Here is a 20,416-nt window from a genome sequence, read left to right as displayed (position 1 = left end):
AACCTTTCTGACTCCCTTTCTCCTTAACTACCTTGATGGGGGATTTGTGCTTGGATGTGTGACTGTACAGATCAATAGGTAAAATGTGCTTTGGCTTTTTTTGCATCTGTGTTCACAGAATCATTGATTCACTTCTTTGTATGAATGCTGTAAGAAACAAAAGCTCAGCCTGTGCTTCCTTGAAATCTTTGGACAATGAGCTTCAAATTTGGACTATGTGATATCCAAGCCAAGTAGAATCTAATAGAGGTGGTTTTTTTGGGCTAAAAAAATGAACAAGTTTTTAGACTTAGCAAGGTAAGTGCAGGCCACAGTTCTGGTATTCCCTGACTACATGGTCATTTAAGTCAGTGTTAAACTTGATGGTGGCTTATAAGGACATGGCAAAAGACAGAATCTTGTCTGCAATTCTTTGCTGGCTGAAATTTTTCTGAGATTGAGGAGTTCGTTTTCTAAAAGGAGAAAGAAGTGCTTTATTAAGTAACTGATTTATTGCAATAATTGGTTTCCTGGTTCGTGTAACTTGATTAAATAATCAATTGATAAAATGCTATCTTTTACCTTTTATGCTATCTTTTGTAAATTGAACTGCCCAGAAGTGTGTCTCATGAAGCATTAGGCAGGTATTTTCAAAATTTTAAAGGCATTTGAGAACTTCTGGTTGTGCATGATTGATTTTCTTGATTGAAAACTAAATTATCTTTGGAAATATTTTTGGTGTCAGAAAAGCATTTTTCATTATTTTTACTAACACAAACTTTTTTTTCTCTGTCCAGTAAGGCACAAGGCAGTTAAAGTTTATTATTTTGCATTTAAGTTCTATGCCTTTAAGTTCTGTATTTGCTTCATATAGTGTGAATATATTTCTGCTTGCTGCTGTGTGGTTTTGGTGTTTGGCTTTTTCTTTTTTTTAATAGAGTTCAATTTTTGAAAGAGGAGTTAGGTTGAAGGCTATTACTTTATTTATAAACTACCTTGAGATTGTTCTTTTGGCTTTCTCTCTTCTCTTGCTTTGGAAACATGAAAGTGGCATAAGAAAGGCTGGCTGAATGACACCCCAGCTAGTGCTCTTGTCCTTAACTCAGCAGAGACCTTGAGCAGATGTCACCAACTATTTTCAGGTTTCTGGAGTCAATGGGGTAGTAGCCTAAAGGAACAAATGGTGGAACTAGCTGAAAAAGTGTCTTCCTCAAGTTCTTCCTGGCCCAGATGCCAGAATGGAACAAATAAGAATTGTTCTTGCTGGGGTGTAGCTTGACTTGGCTTGATAGATGTCATATTTCAAAGAGCAGGCATGTCAACACCTGAGAAAATGCTGTCTCTACTTTTCAAATAAACAAACTCCTCTGTGTTGAGCTCTTGAAGGGAAGAATTGAATAAAATTAACAGTTTATATAATATGTAAACCCCACGTTAGCCTTTCAAACCTGAGGTTACAAACTGTCTAGAAAATTTCTCAGAAAAATTACGTGCTTTCTTTCACAGCGTGTAGAAGGCACAGATAATTTTGAGGGCACTGTTTTCTTCTTGCCTGCTGGAAACCCGAGCTTACAAACCAACTTTTGCTGCGGCTGCAAACACAGGGGACCTTGCCTGTCTAAGCCACTGTCCCATTGTCACTTGGTGCTCCAGCAGCACTGTGTCCCAAGGACAAAGTCCTCTGCTGGGTTGGAACTTCCCTTCTGGGGAGGTATGCTACCTCTTGGTGGTGTAAGAATACTTGGGGTGAAAAGATGGTTTGCTACAAACAATGCCCAAACGTATTTAAACCCTTCAATGGATTTTAGATGTGTTATGCAGCAGGGAGTGACTGATGGTGGAATGGAAAGCATTAAAGAAATCCCCTGCCATCTGGTATTGTTGATAGTTTGCTGGCATGATGACTTGCAGATTCAAAGGCAACTTGTACATGTTGCCTTTGAGAAGATGTGTAAATATTTCTCTCTGCCATTATCATTAAAAGCTGTAAATATGTTTGGGAGGAAGAGTACAACCAAGATCAGTTATGTGCAGAGAAAAAAAACAAAAAGCAAGTCAAGATATACTACAAAATAACCTGTTGTTATGTCCTAACAATTACAGCTTTGGCAGTTTTTTGCTGACAATACTTGGTGTGCAGTACTTGCTTAACACTATTTTACAAATGAGATCACAGGAACTTCAGTTATATTATTACACTTCCAGCAAGCACTGTTCTGAGTTAATAAAAAAGTCTGTAGTGTCTCTGGCTAAACCAAACATAGCTGTTTACACCATGGAGCAACGGGGTGTAAGAGATGGGATTTCATAGTCCATGGTGAAGATCTTCTGCTTTTGATTGTGTGAGCCATTATGATGATTTTACTAATTAATCACAAATAAACAGGGAGATGTTTGCTTCAGCTAGAAACCATATTTCTGGATTCCAGCTTTATGACCTTGCTGGCCTTTTGTCTCAGTGTACAGGTGCTCCCCGAGGCTTGGGGCTGGCATGGGGTGATGCTGCTCCCATGGGTCCCAGGTCTCTGGTCTTGAACTAGCAAGTGGGCTTCAGTTCCCTCAAAGCAGCTGAAAGATTACTGCTGCAGCTCCTTGGAGCCAGAGAGGGGAAAAGCTTTGTTGTGGTTTGACACTGGCCAACACCAGGCACCACGGAAGCCGCTCGCTCACCTGCCTGCCCCTGCCACAGCTGGGCACAGGAGAGAAAATTGAACAAAGCATCCATGAGTTGAGATAAGGACCTGAAGAAAACACTCCAGGGGCAAAACAGGCTCATCTTAGAGGTACAAAGTGAATTTACAAACGAACAAAATCAGATCAGGATAATGAGAAAAACTCCTTAAGTACCTTTCATATTTAAATATATATATATGTATATATACATATTGCTTCCCAAGCTATTTTCTTAAGTATTTAGCTTCTTCTTCATGCTTTTTGATATTTAATGTCCTATAGTTTCCACTCTTTTTTCTTACCCTTTGTAAACTACAGCCTGTGTATTTGCATCTTACTCAATTCTTCAGCCTTACAAGATGTAACAAGCTTGCATGTCATGAATACATAATTAACTTTTGCTTGTAACTACAGTTGATACTCATGTAGCTTAATTTTATTTTGCTTTCCAAATGTGTCTTTCTTTTGATAGATACTTATAGGAAAAATGGCTTTGGAGAAATGCAAGGGAGGTTTTTGCCAAGTATTGCAGAAACTTGAAAATTGGAAGCTAACTTCCTTTCTAGATCTTTCAGAACTACATTTGGTATCAATCCAGCCAAAATTTCTTGTGTGAGCAGACTTACCCAGATCAACCCCAGCCCTACCAGTGGGCTGTGTGTCTGTTTGGCTGCTGGAGCCTGGTCCTGTCAGAATGCTGACTCAACCCCTCAGCTGAGTGTAACTCACACTGAGCACAACTCCTCAGGAAAATTTCTTCATGCCTTTGGCATGAACATATCAATGCTTTGGCTTTAGCAAAGCAGCTGGGTGGGTCCTGGCCAAGAATTGAAGGATGTAGAAGCTGCCATAGCTGTCTGTGATAGTGGCAGTACTATGTCACATACAGAGTATACCAAACCTCTCAAAATCCAGGTGTCTCCTATCTACCAGATGTTTCTTTTCTTTCTCCTATAGAAGTTATTCTGGGAGACACTGCTTTGTATAAATTATTAAATGTTTATCACAGCAACGATTTTCACTCAGCTGGAATGACTTGACATCCAAATACCTTCCCTGTGGTCACATAAATATTCAATTGGTGTGAAATGGGCTTTGGGAGAGCAGAGATTTGAATTATTTCTTAGACTTTCCAGAACCTTCACCATGAATCTTTGGTACTGGGAGATGCAGTTACATTAACAACCAAGGAAAAGGGGAGGAAAACCTAGGACTGAATGCCCAGGTGTGGGTAGGGTGCAGATAGATAAATCCAAGGCCAGAAAGGCTCAGAAAGGAAACATTTGAGGGTTTTTTAAATTTTAATATGCCTAATATCTTATCTCTCCCTTACTCCATTGATAGTTAAAACAGGGCCTTGTTGACCCCTAGAGGACAAAATTCATGGATGAAAACAGTATGCAGTTTTTAACTTGTTCTTTGCAATTACTTGTAACTGGATTATTTTCTAGTTTCAACAGCTTCTGTTAAAAAAAAAAAAAAACAGAAAAGGAAAAAAGCTGGAGTAGCTCCTGCCAGCCACTGCCTTCTGCAAGCAATAGTCTGCTTCCTAGCAATGTAAAATCTACATCCATATTAATGTTCCATACCTCTGTGGCATCTCTGTTGTTCTCTCTATCCAGGCCTGTAAGGGAGGCTACATCAATGCACTTCATGGGTACTTCAAGTCTCTTACCTCTCCTGAGAATAAATCTATCTCTGTGCATAAGAGGCTCTAGGTGCCAGGCTGATACAGCTCCACAAGCACAGAGTTAGTGTGAGCAATCCCCTGGGAAGGAGGAAGAACAGAACCTGTGAGCTGTTTTGTGAGCATTCAATTTTTTTTAGTTTTATCAGTTATCCTTGAGAATTCTTACAGTGAAAGAAATACCCCATGGCATAAATAACTCAGATAAATAATGAACCGATTCATCTGAAATAAATACAAAGCTCTGCAGGCAGTTGCAGCATGCTTCCTTTTCCTGATGCCTCTCCCAAAATCTGCTTCTTGAAGCATCAACATCAAACTGACAAGTGCCTCATATTCAAACAGTTATTGCAAAGTATCAGCGAGCATTTTCCTCCCACCATCCTTGAGCACTGTTTCACACATTTTATTTCTCCAGAACTGACAGAATGACAGAAATAAAAGACAGAAAAAGGTTCAACCATCTAAGGCCACATTCCTGGTTTGCCTCAGGTTCTCACCTGCTGCTTTGTTCTGCAAACACAGGCTCCTTTTTGAAGCATAAATGCTTTCCCTATCGTGTCTCCTTTCCTGCAGAGCAGTTCCTCAGGGTCAAGATGAACTAATATTGTTCATTGTAATTTTTAGTATTTCAATGTTGTAGATAATGTGTGTTATTCCATTTTTCCTGCCAGACACCACCAGGGAAGAGGTCTGGGTACATAATACTTGTAGCAATAGGGATTATTGTCTTTTTTTGTATGTCTTTGTGTACATTACAAACAGGACAGTCAGTTTACAGAGAGTATGATGGGTGTTTTCTTTAGGGATATGGAGAAAAAAAAAGTGATGGCAGAACTATATAGCTTTTAAAGGAGCAGTGAAAGCCTTTAACTCTGTGTAATTGTCAAGCTAGATTTGTTCTCTTAGGCTTATTCAGCCTTTGTAACATTTTGCTCTAACCATGAATATACTTTGTATGGTTTTATAAGTAAGGTTTCTTTTTCTTTTCTCCTTTTGCATTGAATTTTCCCATGAGCCATCAGCAAATAGGAAATGGATTTAAATCCATTATAATTAATAAGAACTAAGAGGTTTTCTGCACAGAACTAGCTTGAAGGTGATGAAAGACTTGGCTGTCAAAACTGCACTAAGCAGCAATAGAGGGTTAATCTCTAAACCAAAGAACTGACTGCCCAGGAGACCAGATCTTCTTAGAGACAAGACAAGAAAATTTTCCTAAATCTAGGAAGAAATACCTAAATGGCAGTTTTTTGGTTTTTTTTAACTGTAAATTTAGACTATGCAGCTAAGGACTATGTCAATGTCTTGTTTCTAAAAGTATTTGGCACTGTAATTTTTGAAGCTCCTTGTACTAAGAATATGATACTCAAGAAACAATGGGCACATTTCTAGAATAGGTCTACACTGTGAAAACAAATTAGAGGAGGGATAGTTTCATTACTGACAGTGATTTTTATTACTCTAGCTGATTATTTTCTTCCTTACTTGAAAAATGAGGCTGTGATTCAAAAATATTTTGCAGCATTTTGATAGCTGGTACTGCAGAGCTAGAGGAGAATAATCTTGCTGTTTGCTTCAGATGATAAAATATGAAGTAAGAAAACTGAGATGTGTCATAGAAAAGAAAAATATCACAATATAGAAGTTTTCCTACCTGAAAAATGTGGATAGTTACGTAAATTGGATGCTGCTATTAAAATTCAGTTTTTCCTCTAACCCTTTTAATGTTTCTTGACATTAATATTTTCTTTATAATCTTTTTAGCAATGCAAAATTCATTCATGTTTTCACTTCTATATAGGTGTGTTCCAAGGATTCCAGTGTATATTGGGCACAAGAATGAGGAACTCTATACAATTCCAGTTTAGTGTTTGACCCAAATATTTAACCAGAAAATTGAGTTTCTTGGCTGAGGAAAATGAAATTTTACTAAAAATATGGACTGTGAAGTTCCTTTCTTTGGTTCTCTTTCGTGGTAGCTTGATAAATTAATCTCATACTGCAAAAGTAACTCCATTCAGGGAGATGATCAGGATGCAAACGTGAATGTATAAAAGTAAACTACAAGCTTTAAAGTAAGCATGCAATTGCAGTGAGCTACAGAATTGAATCCCAAACACTTTATATCAGGTAGAAAACACAGTTCCATGGATATAAGAAAATTCTATCGATACCAGGAGAAAATGTCTCTTACATTACCATAGAAATGAAATATTAAAATATGGAAATCAGTGAGATTTCAAGAGTTTGTGTCTTAGCAACACAAGGTAAAATCTTTATCGATATGTTGTTCAGTTTTTTAATTAATCAACACATTCTTTAGCAAATCTGCTTTTTAGACCTTCTCCATAGTGACTGACAGCTTCATGAGAGAATCATTGTGTTACTCTCTATGGCAAAATTCTCACTGTTTTCAGTAAGATCAAAAAATTTGGGAACAACATTCCTGCAAATATTTGAACAAGATGATTCTTGCATTGCAGAACATTAAGTAGTACAGAGCTGTTCTTCTTGAGAGGTGGACTCAACAATTCTGTAAACACTGATTTTCATACTATTTAAATGTATTAGATAAAAATTGATAACAAAATAAGTAAATTTGGGTGCTGTTGTAAATATTTAATGCTCTTATTCAAACATTTTACACTAAAGAATCATCCTGTCTTAAAACCTTTTTTGCAAATTTATAAGAAACTGTACTCCACAAGAATTTAAGAAATTAGATGTTTGATGTAATATCATCTTGCTGTTTTGTCCTTTGAAAAGCTGCATAAGCACATAGTCAACAAAATCCTTTACTGTAGATATGAAAAATTAACTTTAGGACTTATTTTAATTACAATTTGGAATTGTGTGTCTACTTCCTGTTTTGAATCCATCTGGCTCCAACTCCTTTGAATTTTATTTTTATTACATCCTTTATTATAGCCCTTGCAGACCCAACCTCCTGTTCTGCAGCTTTACCATTTCCATCACAAGACTGGGTCAGACACAGCTTTGTCAAGGCATATTTTGAAAACCTTCAAGGACAGGTATTTCACCTCTTTTTGGGTTACATGCTCTGATGATGTTTCACCAATGTGTAAAAACTCATTACTAGTGCTCAGTCTGGGCCTCCCATGCCATGATGTGTGGCTATTGTCACTAAGCAGATCATTTAGGACTATAAAGGGTTCATTACTGTAACCTTTGCAAGTGGTTTCCCAGTAGTGGTAGGCTCCTGGAACTCCTTAGTTTATTTTTCATATTAAATTAGCCTAGTTTATTCAACTTCTCACAGTTTATTTACTATAGACCCCTGACCTTCTTAAGTAACATTTTATGGACCTTTTCCAATTTTCTAATACCTTTCCTGAATTGAATGGGCGTGAAGTGGGAAAGCTAGACACAAAATTGCAGGTACAGCTACAGTCATGCCAAGTAAAGGGGATTAATACCAATTTCATCTGCTGGCTCCATTTCTCCTAAGGTTTCTTTATTTATGATGGAAGTGCACAGTTGGCTGGTGTTCAAGGTAGTGCTTCCCATAAAGTTCAGGTCCTTTCTGCTAGAGCTGCTGCTCAGCATGAATTATGTATGGGGATTTTTCAGGGGCAGGATTTTGCGCTTGCTGAGCCTCATGAGTTTCTTTGGAGTAAGTTCCCTTTTCTTTCTGGGCAATGCTTAACACTGGCTATAGTCAACTTTTGAGGTGGCTATATTTCTTAAGGAAATAATTGGCAAAGACACAACACAGGTGAATTAGGCTTTAATTTAGGGTTCTATTTCATCTGACTTTCTGAAAAGCACTGTAAAAGTACAAAAATTAATTTAAAGCATGTCTTTCTCATAGCCTGTTCTAGTGGCAAAACAACTCAGTCCTCCTGTTCTTATAATTTCCAAGTTTTGCAGATCTCAAATAATACAGATTTTCACAAAGCCAGATGTATTATGATGAAGCAAGACCAAATCTTAGTCTTTGTCAGAAGATATAAGGAAATATCTCATGAAAAATGATGTCTCTCACAGAGAATTAATCTCACTGTCAAAACTAAAAACCTAAAACTTTGGTTAAACATTCAGTGTGATCAACCTTAAGTTTTTAAGTCACGATTTTGGTTCTGTTGATTGTCAAGGCAGAAGATTTTAACCTAGTTCTGTTTGATCCTGATCTCTCCATCTTTCATTGGTTTTAGAAGTGATTTATAAAAACTTACTAAGAGATAATTGTGAGACATAGCATAATAGCACTAAATATTTCATTAGACAGTGCTTATGAGGGTAGATTTTTATTTCAATGGCCTTCAAAGCCAATGTAGCCAAGGCATATGAAGCCTACGAATGTATGCATTTCTTACATATCTTAGCCATCAATTCTTAATTGTTCTGTTATCTGCGCTCTAAAAAGATCTTCAAACTCTCCTTACTTACCAAAGGACTATATTTCAAGATCCTTATATGATCACATTTTACAATTATTAAGTTTAGTCAGTTGACAGTGTGAAGGATTTAATTTAAAAATTAAATTAATTACCTTTGTACAGGTAGGTTTTCTTCTCTTTTGCAGACCTTAGCCTCAAATGTCTTACTTGTAGTTTCATGCATACATACCACCTACTGTTAGAAATAGAGCTTTATAATTATAATCTATATAATTTATAATTTTCTAGTCTCAGCATTTAATCCAGTACAGGATTTCTGAGCACTGCCTTACCCTGCCTTCCCATCATTTTGTGTATTATGTCAGTGAAATCTACTTGAAATCTACTAGTGTCAGTGAAATCTGCTTGAATTCAGGAGTTCTGTAAATCCTTGTGGATTGTGGACCAGAAATTAGAAGGATGGCCCTGAATACCAGGCAGCTGACAGCCTCTTTTCCAAGACTGAGTATGATAATCTCTTTCCTCTGTAATTTTACTTGGGAGCCCCTCTCCTTCCCCTCTGCATTTTGTAATTACCATCATTGGAGAGCCAGCAATGGCCCTCGTTTATTTTGTGCTGCTAAGAGAAGGAGCACAATGCACACTGCTCTTCTACTTCATAGGCAAGTCAAAAAGTGTCAGCCAAGGTTTCCCAAAGAATAGATCTGTCCTAGAACCTGACAAAGGTTTAGACCCTTACAGTGGAAGAGCTACCTTTGCTTGCTACAGATTGCATATGTTTATTAAGTTTATAGTTTTTATGATATTCTATTTTTGTTTTTTTCTGGCTGACTTTCAGGGTATAGATTTGGTTTTAATCTCTATGAATCCACTCTGATGTCTACATTAAAGCTTGAAAGTAAACAATAAAGATTTTATTCTACCTCTTTTTTTAGCTTGCTTTTAGTTTGCCAGAACTTGTTGATCAGCAAGTCAGCTGGCTGACTTATTCTGCCATGCAACATTTATAGTGCTGTATCTCAGCAGGAAAAAGCTGTTCTGAGGAGCTTTTCTAAAATTGCAGGAGTGCAGAGGAATGCCTCATCTGTTACCTTCACTGTGCAGGCTGCCACTGGAGACCAAAAAATGAGTAAGATGCATACTATAGCACTATAGCTTCTGCATCTTTTCTGAAACTAACAAGAAACCTTCTGCAAATGTTGCAAAGCAACCCGAAATGTGGTCAGCTATCCTGAGGAGGTAAGTTTATTTTTTCCCCTTATGGATGTGTCAGCTGCGTGTTATGTAAGAGCAGTATCTGTTGTACTCTAAAAAAAGTGCTGGGGAATACCTCACCAGTTAGGATGCAATTTTTATTTTGCCTGCCTTTCTACATGCATGGATTTATTGGTCTATATATGGTTGTTTAATATGTTTTCATAGTGGAAAAACATTCTTACACACACAAAAAAGGTGTGTATCCATCTTGTTTGGTTAACTACACCCATATAGACAAAGTAGTACAATTTATAGTACAGACCATAGTATGAGGTGGCATTTATGTAATTTTTTTAGCAGATTGTACATGACAAGCCCCAGTCAGCTATGGGGAAGTTCTGCCTTTACTGTCAGAGGAAATCTGACAGGATACAAATGGAGCCACAGACTTTAAAGGATACTGTAGTAACCTGAGCCAGTTAGGTGATTGAATTAACTTCTGATGAGTAAATAATGTTTGTATCCCTAAATGGAGAAGAGGATATAGATACTCCTAGATGCAGGCTAGAATATTTGACTGAAATAATTTAGGAGGACAAAACCCCCCAGATTATTGTGGTAGAAAAAAAAATTAAAAAAGAAACCCAAAACATTGTACAGGAATTGAAGGATGCTACCATAGAACTTATTCAGCATCCAGAGAGAATAATGTGAGCAGAGAGCAACAAGGAAAGAAATAAAACTCTTTTTAGTTTGAATCTTCTGTTGTCTAGAATGAGCTACTGGCACACACCGTAGAGAAAGGGGAAATTATGATACAAATAGCATAGAAATGGGCCACATCAGGCTTGAATTTGTAATTTAGTATCATGTAAAAAATCATCTGCAGTGAGGTTGAGACTCTAAGTTTTATAAAATACATAGAAATAAAAAAGCTGTGATGCAACTTAGGGATGCGGTGTGAGGACGGGGATGGAGGCGATGTAACAGCAACTTAACTCACAACCTTGAGATTTAAACGCAGCCGCGTAAAGGAGATGCAATTTTTACTTCGCTGCCCTTCACCTCAATAGGAACACCTGATGTCTTCTAAAAAGGGAGACGAGGGCACAGCCAGGCAATAGGGATAACGGGGCTGCGGCCAGCGCTCCTCCTCAGCGGGGTGCGCGCTGCCTTTCCCACCGATTCCCGCTGGCACCATTCCCGGCCCGGGCTGCGGGCGGAGGCGCAGCCCCGGCTCCGCACCCGCCCCTCGCCCCCCGGGCCCGGCGTGACCGCCTCCCCCGCGGCCGCTGCCGGCGCCATTCCCCGGGCCCTTCGTTCCCCCGGCCTCCGCTGCGCGGCGGGCCGCGCCGGGCCGGGCCGCGCCGCTGGGTGCCCGCCCCCCGCCGCCGCAGCCGGCGGGCTGGCAGCTGGGAGGCTGCGCTCCGCCAGCATGGTTCACCACTCGGGCTCCATCCAGTCCTTTCGGCAGCAGAAAGGTCAGTACGAGCCCCGCCGTGCGCACCCATCGGGAGGCCACCGCACCTGCCCGCCCGGCGGGAGCGGGGGCACGGGGAGGGCAGCCTCAGGGGGGGCAGCTGCGGTGAGGGCAGCCTGAGGGATGCCAGCCACAGCGGGGGCAGCCTGAGCGATGCCAGCCTCAGGGGAGGGCAGCCTCAGGGGGGGCAGCTGCGGTGAGGGCAGCCTGAGGGATGCCAGCCTCAGGGGGGGCAGCTGCGGTGAGGGCAGCCTGAGGGATGCCAGCCACAGCGGGGGCAGCCTGAGCGATGCCATCCTCAGGGAAGGGCATCCTCAGGGGGGGCAGCCTGAGGGATGCCATCCTCAGGGGAGGGCAGCCTGAGGGAGGGCAGCCTCAGGGGGGACGCGCAGGTCTGGCCGCCGTGTCCGTGCGGGATCGCCCGCGGGTGCCGGCGCGTTCTGTGTGTGTGCCCGCACCCTGCCCGGGGTGCCGGCATGCGGCCGTGGCCGCTCCTGCTCCGGAGGCGCACCGATGCTCTCGGATGCTTTGCTGGGCGTCAATGCGGCTGCGGCGGGGCCGAGCCCGGAGCTGTCCGCGCCCGGGGCTGGGGGCCCAAGGGCCCGGCCCGGCCCCGCCCAAGTTTTTCTTGCCGAAGGGAGGTGCTGCTTTGGTTCTCACCGTACAGGTGAGTCTAAAGATGCCTACATGCGTGATAGGACAGGTCGTTCAGCCTCTAGAGTTCACTGCGGTTGTTAGTAGGTTTGTTTTTAGGTTTTAGTCTTCGTGTCATCCTGTTAGCCAAGTACAAAAGTAGAGGAAGAATATTAGCTGTAATTGTGAGCAGGGCTCTGGTGTTGTAGGTGCAGATACAACTTGGGTTCAGTCTGTGTATTGAGTTGCTTTTTTTTGTCTGGGATTTTAATTGCCAAACAGAAGCTCTTTGCTGGTCAGCAAATATAAAGGTGAATTTCCAGTTGTGATTACCATCACCATAAAACCTGTATTGTGTTCATGTTAGAAAAAAGGTAATTCTCTCAATGAACTTTTTTTATTTATTTCTTGACCATGGCACCAATATTTTTCTATATTTTTTATGTCTAATTCTACTTCAATGGATCAGATGAACCAAGATTTCTCTCACTTTGTTCTCTTTCAGTTATTGACAAACTTTTTTTAAAATTCTTATAGTGCAGTATGGTATAAATTATGATAGGAAATGGTATTCTTTATGCATAAATCATGAGGTCACTTATTGGATTTTGCCTCATTCAAGTTCTTCTCTTTGACTGGTTAGTTGAAAATAAATAATTCAAAGTGCTTTTTCCATTCTGGTAATCCCATAATAAATTTACTTCCTTGCTGTAGAGGTTTTGCATTTAATGCCAGACTTGTGTGCAATAATGAGTGGTGCTGTCTCAGACTGTAAAAAGTCTAGTTTATTCAGGCTCAAAGGTAATTAATTAGTATAAAAATGTATTTTTTCAACTGTCAAGTCTACATTTGTAAAAGCATTAGAAGCCTTGAAGCTACAGTGTTAGTCCTTTTTCATAAGACAACATTTCTTACATTATGGCAACGATTAGCAAGCTCCAGAATTGTTGTCAAGGCTCTTCGGAAAAAATGCAGCTGTTCTGTAATAATGTTTAAAAAACCCCAAAACCAACTTTCATTTGTCAGATTATACCCTTTTCTGACCCAGAGATGGGGCAACTGAGAGGCATTTTAAAAACGTTTATTCCGTTTTCAGTCTCACATGAAGGGTGAGAATACAGCTGTTATAATTGATACCATCACAATCAGAAGCCAACTATTTCCTAATTACAAGACATTTCAAGTGTTTCTTGGCCTGTCAGCTTTAGCTACACCATGCCTTAAAGCCAACCATCTAAAACTGCCCCTCGTGGGTCCCACTGCAATGCATCTTTCATAGTTCTATTTCTCCAAAGTATCCAGTCTTATTTGGCAAGGCCATCCTTTGAAACTTGTTTAGTGTTCAGTTTCTCTCTCAACAATGTCTGCCAACTTTAACTATGTTCAGGTTCTTTGACTTGTGATTTATGAAACTGTGTTTGCACAAGTCATAAAACTTTGTAAAAACTAAGTGAGTTTTGACAGTTACTTTTTGAGAAGATTATTGTTCTCATCTCCTTATTCCTGAGAAATCCTGATGATTGAGGTACCTTGCCAGTCATCAGGCTTTGGAGGAGATGATGCTTTTATGGAGCTGGGTAACCTGTACAGCATTGACTAACATGACTGTGGCTTTCCCAGAGTTCTCAAATGCAGTGTGCTTTGTACAAAATGTACCTGAGTTCAGACTGCTTTTCTCAGCCTAAAACTTTTAGGAACGGGGAAGGATAACATGAAATCTTGAGCAAAAGGCTACAGCAAAACTAAGTAAACGTAAATGGTAATCAAGAATTCACCATCTTACCATGAGGTATTGAGAAGAAGCTGAGCATCTGGTACTCCGAAGTTCATGGACACTGATCTCAGCAGCAAAAAACGTTGTGTCTTTTTTCCTTTTAATTTAGTATTTTATATCAGTCTTGATTTAAAATTTAATATTTTGCTTACTGTAATTTCTGGCTTACTGTTGCTGAGATTTTGACTAAATGCATTGTTTGTTTTCCAGCTGCTCACTAAATTGTGCCCTAAATTCCCTTTCTTTACAGAATCAGGGGTAATCTTCATGAAATGGCCAAATGCCCATCACAGCTGTGCCTTGTATGCTTCACTTGCATTAAGACCAAGCTTCATTTTTTGGGGGGGCATTGAAAGGACATTATTTTTATGTGGACTCTCAGTCATATAGGAAAAATACACATCAGCAAGTCTCATAGTTCCTGAAAACAAATAGAAGATAATTTAAACTTTTCAGAAACAGAATTTACCTATTGCTAGGTAACGTAATATTCAAACTCAATTGCTAAAGAGGACTAACTTTTAAAATGGGAGACAGAATGGGGTAGAGAGCATTTTTTTTTTCCTTTTACTTACTCTGAGCACTTTGTTCTAGCTGAGAAGTTGTGGTTTCAGTACCAAAGCTGTTTTTACAAGGTTTGGAGGAATAAGAAGATTAAGTTCTCCAGTCTCGTGGGTATCTAGGAGCCTTCAACATGAAGGAAAAAAAGAAAGAATGAAATTACATCCTGAGGATTTGTTACTGTTTAGAATTTAGGTATTGTTTTTCTTTGATTTATCTTTCCCTTCTTGACAAAGTGAGGAGGTGTTCAGAGTAGGAGGCTGCTGCCATCTTTTTGTCTTGCTCTTTGTTCAAATTGTGTATGCAGAGTGAAACCCTCAGTTTCAAAACCTGCAGCAGAACTCAGTATAGTGTTATAAAAAGACACCGAAAGGATTGAAAAAAAATAATCTCATTCTTCTTCACCCCCGCAATTCTTGTTCTTCTACGTGTATCCAAAGATAATGTCTGTGGAGAAGAGCAGTGTCCTAGAGGTAGACTAATCTGTGTCTCTGCACAGCAGTGTGTTAGATCTGTTTAGCCATCTGTATAGTATTTTCTGGCTATTTTTAACCTCTGCTTTGGCGGAAACTGGTTTTTCTGAAATTATTTTCCTCAGTAATAATCTCAGATAAAAACCATATTAGTGAATATAGACCTTTATACTTCGTACTTTCTCAAAAGTTGATGCAACCTATGGCCTCTTAGGAATTATGTCAGAGGAAAGGGAAAGAGGTTTTTATTATTTACGGATTTCTTCCCAACCATGTTTACAAAAGAATAATGTTCATCCTTACAGATTAATATACAGGTGATATATACAGTACTTTATTGTATATACATCTTTAATATACAGGTATGTTTAAAACTAGTAAGTAATTAATAGTTATTCATAAAGGAGAGATCAGATCATGTTGATAAGAGCAAAGATAAGAGCAAAGATAATCTCTACCGTAATTTGTAGTTTCAAAATTCCAGGGAAAGATAGCTAGTTAGGAATTATAATCTTTGACATGTAGGACATAAAATATACTGCAGCCTTAGGGTAGATTTTTGTGCTTTCCATAGTAGGTGTGTGCCAAGAAATTGCTTGTTTTATTAGGGTACTCTACTGAAAACTTGAGTTCTTCAGAAGGAAAGGCAACATGATTTGCAATGGGCTCTGGTAACAGATACTTGGTGGGTGGGTTTGAATAAACCTGTGTTTAAGGTGTAGATCAAGGCAGTTGCTATGCTTAAAATTTTAAATGTCTAGCACTTTTATGCTAGTACACAGACTACACTTTCCTGCATACTTTGAAGGGTGCTTTAACTGAGTAGTGTTGTTTTTTTAATACCTCTATCAAAGCTTTTTAATGAAGGAGTTCAATGCTGGGAAAAATAAAACGTGTTTTGTGCTTTAGAATGAAGTTGCTTTCATCTTGGTGTATGAGATTTAGAATGTGGACTGCAGATTGAAATCTGGTGCCTTCTCAGGTGTCTGGTCAAGGAGTTCAGTGTTTCCTGGTTCAATGAGGCAGGAAGAAGTTCATCAATTTCAATACTCATTAAGTCTTTGAGAGCACTGATTTAGCCTCTCAAAGGATTTATCTTGGAATAACTTGAATTGAGACTTCTGGAGAAATCAGCCATGTTCATAAAAGATGCATTTTTAGATGCATTCCAATTCTTATCTCTGCCAAATATTTTGTTTCATTTTATATATTGCGACTTGAAGTTGTAGTGTGATTTAGAGGGATTGAGGATGGAGAATCTTGAATAGCTCTGCCTTCACTGGGAAGCTTGTTGCTTCATGGACTCTCTTGTTAAATCACTTGGAGCTACTTTGAGAAGCACTGTTGTTGTGGAGTAAAGCTTTCCCTTATGGTTCCTTTACTCAGATTTTAAGCTCTTAGTGACCTGCATTCTTTATATAACAGCACGTGAAACTGACTTTCATTTCTTGTGAATTTCAATGAGAATTTGTAAACATCACATTTTATATTGCTCCAGAGTTTTCAGTATTCAGGAACTTGGACTTGTGATTAAGAATCTCATGGAGACTAATCCAAGAATGTTTGGTGCTTCTGTGGCATGAGTAAACCTAGTGAACTTAATAATCTGAAGAGACTGCTGAAATTACTAGAAGATGGAATTCTGTCACACAAAAATTTATGACAGACTGTGACCCTCTGCCACTGTTCTTCAGAGCAGAAAGGCAAAGTTTTCATGTCAGTGTGAATGAAGCAATTTTTTTGGCCTCAGCTCTTCAGTTTCCATTCCAAGGAGCACTAACACACAGAGAAAACTTCAGTGCCATACTCATCTTGACTCTGAAAGCTGAGAGCAATGCAGTTATTAGTACAATCCCTTGAAACAATACTATATTTAAATAGTGTTACTTAAAATGTTTTTTCAGGGCACTGAAAGGCAAGGTCCAATGTTTAATAAGGCTATATTTGCTCTCACTTCTTTCGCCTGATAAAACTGCTCAGCCTAGGATGCACTCCATCTTTTTCACTCAGACACCTTTGAAGGGCCCATAGTATGTCTTTTTATTCCAGATTATACTGTTGTGGGTTGTAACTTGAAAAAATATAGAGCTTTTTGAAAACAATCACTAAACATGACATATTAAACTTTATATTATGCAGGTATATGAGCGCTGTAGAAAAAAGTAACTTTTTTTTTTTTCACTGAATGGATATTTGAAATGAGAAACTTAAGGATATCAGAAGATTTTGGGATGTTGCATAACTCTCTATAGCTAAAGATGATGATGTTGCTGTGATTAGATGTCTGGGCATTAACTTCCTACATTCTGTTTTAAGTATAGCTTGATATAGTTGTATCTGTGGACAAACCTTGTACCTATTCCACAGCTTTTCAAAATTTCCTGAGTAAGGACCTGTGAAAATAGCAACCCTAGCCACCACTCATTTTCTTTAGAACCCTTGTCAGTTATATTTCATTGAGTATACCACAAAGTTGCAAGTTTCTGATCTGTTTCCATATTTTGCTTTATTTATTTGGCTTTTTGTCATTTTTGAAATCTGCTATATGAGTATAAATGAAACAGCCCTTTCAGTTTATATTCTGTTGTAGTAGCCTTTTGAATATGTCAGTTTTTGTTTCAAAATCAAGACTAGTCAGCATATTTTATGATTAGAGGTATTTTGAAGTTCCAATAACTGTGAGAAATTGAAACACTGTCTTAGCTAACAGTACCAAGAGCCTTGCATGACAGTTAATGCAGATGGCTAAGTAGAAACTGGGAAAGTAATGAAAAAAACCCCAGCCATCCATATTTTAGACATAGCATGATAGCAGAAAGTGGATGTGCTAAATTCACAGGTTTGCTGAGCAACATGGACATTACTTGTTTTCTGCTTTGGCCTGTCTTAACTGAAGAGAGTGTCTGTGTTGTCTTGAGTCAAACATGCAAGGACATTTGCAGAAAGCATTGTAATATTATACATATATATGTATATGTATTACCCAGATTACAAATCTTTACCACACTGGTTCTGGAGTTAGGTCGGTTCTATATATTCTACAGCCTATGTTACAGTAGATTATTTATTAGAGACAGGTGACCTTAGCACCAAACTTCAGTGTACAGCAATATGTTTTAACAACTCTGAGCTACAATGAATGCAAATTCATCACTGTTTTCTCAGAAAGAGAGTCTGAGTCTGCCTCAATTTGGATTCTCATCGGTCTCGTGAGGGCTTTTAGCCAGCACAGTTACTTAAGGGAAGAATTGTTCATTTTTCTGACTGGTGAGGTCACAGTTTAATTGACAGTATATTTGAGGATTTAAGTGAGGTTTTGAAGAAACTGGTACATTAGGTTTTCCCTTTGGGTCCTGTCTAATATTCATACATCAGGCAAATAACCTTACTATTATGTAACTGTTTGCTCTGCTTAAAGGTAGGATCTTGGGAGTGGGAAAAAAGATATTGTGAAAGCCTGCTGAGTTAGAATCCATCAGTAACTCAGGAGAAGGAAGTGTGCTTTGAAGAGTATCTGCAGAAATCCCTTTTGAACAACAAATTGCCACTGTTCATAGGGTTTTCATTGATTTTGTCAGTAAAAACATGGCCAACACGTGTTTTGTTGCATCTTGTCTGTTGCTCTTAATGGATTCTTGTGTGGCACCCTGTCACACACATATTTTCTGAAAAAGCCTTTCACTAGGATCTTTTCTCCTGTGAAGCTGGGAAGCTTCAGCTTCTCCATGTTTTGCTACATTGGAATGTGATTTGGAGAATTGTTTACCCAGCATGTGAATTGTTTTTACTTGATGACCAATGACAGCCAGCCACAGTCGAGGCTGTGAGCAGTCACAAGATTTTATTATTCATTTCTTCCTTTGTAACCTTCTGAGGTCTCCTCTCTCTTTCTTTAGTATAGTTTTAATATATAATTTTCTTTTAATATATATCATAAAATAATAAATCAGCCTTCTGAAACATGGAGTCAAGATTCTCATCTCTTCCCTTGTTGGGGTTGCCTGAAAGTTTCACAGCACCCTAGCACAAGAAGGATGTGCAAATGAAGGAATTCAGAGCTCACTCAAATCTGCATTGAAAAATTTTTAAGTACATCACAGTTACACAAGAATTGTCGCTAGTCACGTATGCTCCAGAGAGCTCCTGTGGTGATGGCAAGCTCTGGAGTTAAAATATGTTTGAGATGTCATATTCTATTCTCTGCCTGTCTGCTTCAGTAGAATTACTCTTGCTCAAAAATTTCCGTACTCCTTAGTGCTTGTTTAGTAGCTTTATCAATTCTCTTTATAATCCAGAAGGTCTCTAACTTATATAATATTTGTCTTATCTTTCTGGTTCATTAAACTAATGGAGATAGTGCTTTTAATGAGTTAGTTTTCCTGAGGCATTAAGGGTTTTTTGGGGGGATTTTTGGTTGTTTGTTTGTTTTTGTTTTATTGTTGTTTGGTTTGGGGTTTTTTTGTTGTTGTTGTTTTGGTTTGGTTTTTTTTGGTTTTGTTTTGTTGGAGAAGTCTGTTCTTCATTATGGGCTATTTTGTTGTTTGGTTTAAAGGACAGGTCTTCTAAGGAAGGTGAGAACTTCTCTTGGAATGGAAACCCTTCCCTCTAAACTATTATAGCTTTGAAATTACAGGGTTTTCAGGCAAAGGTAGGGGAAAAGGAATAACAGTTCTTTATTGTATATTTATGTGTAACAAGAGAAACAACCCTGGCAACAACACCAACCAGAACCACAGGCAAACACCTTTTAGGATATTACTTTGAATTAAATAAAATGTGTTGGTAGAGACTAATCAAAACTTTCTATTCTTTTGTGGTGTTGGAAAGGAGCATCTACAACTTTTTATTACTTTATATTGTAGGAAATCTCAAAATAAACCCGAGATTGACTTGTATTCAAGCTGAGGCATAAAAAAAATTAATTTTGAAATATGCATTCATAAATGCTTGTACTTTAATGGAAGGAGTTTCTTTAGAGAGAAAAATGATTTTTCATGTCATGGTGACAGTGATCTGTTTGTCAGTCTGACTGGGCTGTTTTCCCTCTTGGTTGCCCCTTGTGGCTATTTGTTCAGTTTTGGCATGTTGGTTCTGGAGTGTTATCTTAGGGGCTTACTAATGCCATCATTCAGTTCACGTATAGTCTATTAACATTATTAATTTCATACCTGTAGCCATCATAGGTATTTCCTGGCAGTCTTTTCTGCCCAAGCAGAAGGAATTCAAATTCCTTGCAGCCTGGAATGGAAAGGAGGCAAAGCAAGGCACCAAGTAATGGATTAAAATGGTTTTTCAGTATTTTTTCCCTTTAACAAGGGATAAAAATAAGAAATGCTTTCAAAACAACTACCCCTTTAATTTTGAAAAGCATTTATACCAGTGCTAAGCTCTGACACTTTCAAATTTCCTTTTCAAATTTTTTGTTTAGAAGACTAATTATGGGAGCATTAATATTCAAAAAGAAATTATAACAGCTGATTTTAAATCAGAAGATTTGTCCAGAACATTCCATAGATTTCTTCAAGAATATCCTCCAAGCATATACCTTCATGAAATGTACATTTTGTGGGACTTTTAGTTTACTTTAGCCTCTTA

At 38.7% G+C, this 20,416-nt stretch overlaps 1 protein-coding gene across 4 annotated transcripts in view; it reads left to right on the top strand.

Moving 5' to 3' along the window:
- The window catches only part of ANO3 (anoctamin 3), a 111,738-nt gene that overhangs the window by 10,401 nt on the left and 80,921 nt on the right, over positions 1-20,416 (top strand). The window contains exon 1 of one of the 4 annotated variants that reach the window (XM_071418299.1): positions 9,715-9,942. The exons of 1 other annotated variant lie outside the window; for it this stretch is intronic. Coding sequence is in view for 2 of the 3 variants with exons in the window: in XM_071418297.1 (XP_071274398.1) it covers positions 11,894-12,047 (154 nt within the window). In the remaining variant the exon portion in view is untranslated. Of the gene's footprint in view, positions 1-9,714; positions 9,943-11,202; positions 11,382-11,878; positions 12,048-20,416 lie in introns of those variants that run through there. 2 more of the 4 variants (XM_071418298.1, XM_071418297.1) reach the window with 2 other exon arrangements.

Source organism: Agelaius tricolor, unplaced genomic scaffold, assembly GCF_023055355.1.
Source record: "Agelaius tricolor isolate 1412-34295 unplaced genomic scaffold, bAgeTri1.0.p SCAF_82, whole genome shotgun sequence".
Lineage (NCBI taxonomy): Eukaryota > Metazoa > Chordata > Aves > Passeriformes > Icteridae > Agelaius > Agelaius tricolor.
This window is presented reverse-complemented; position numbering and strand designations above follow the sequence as displayed.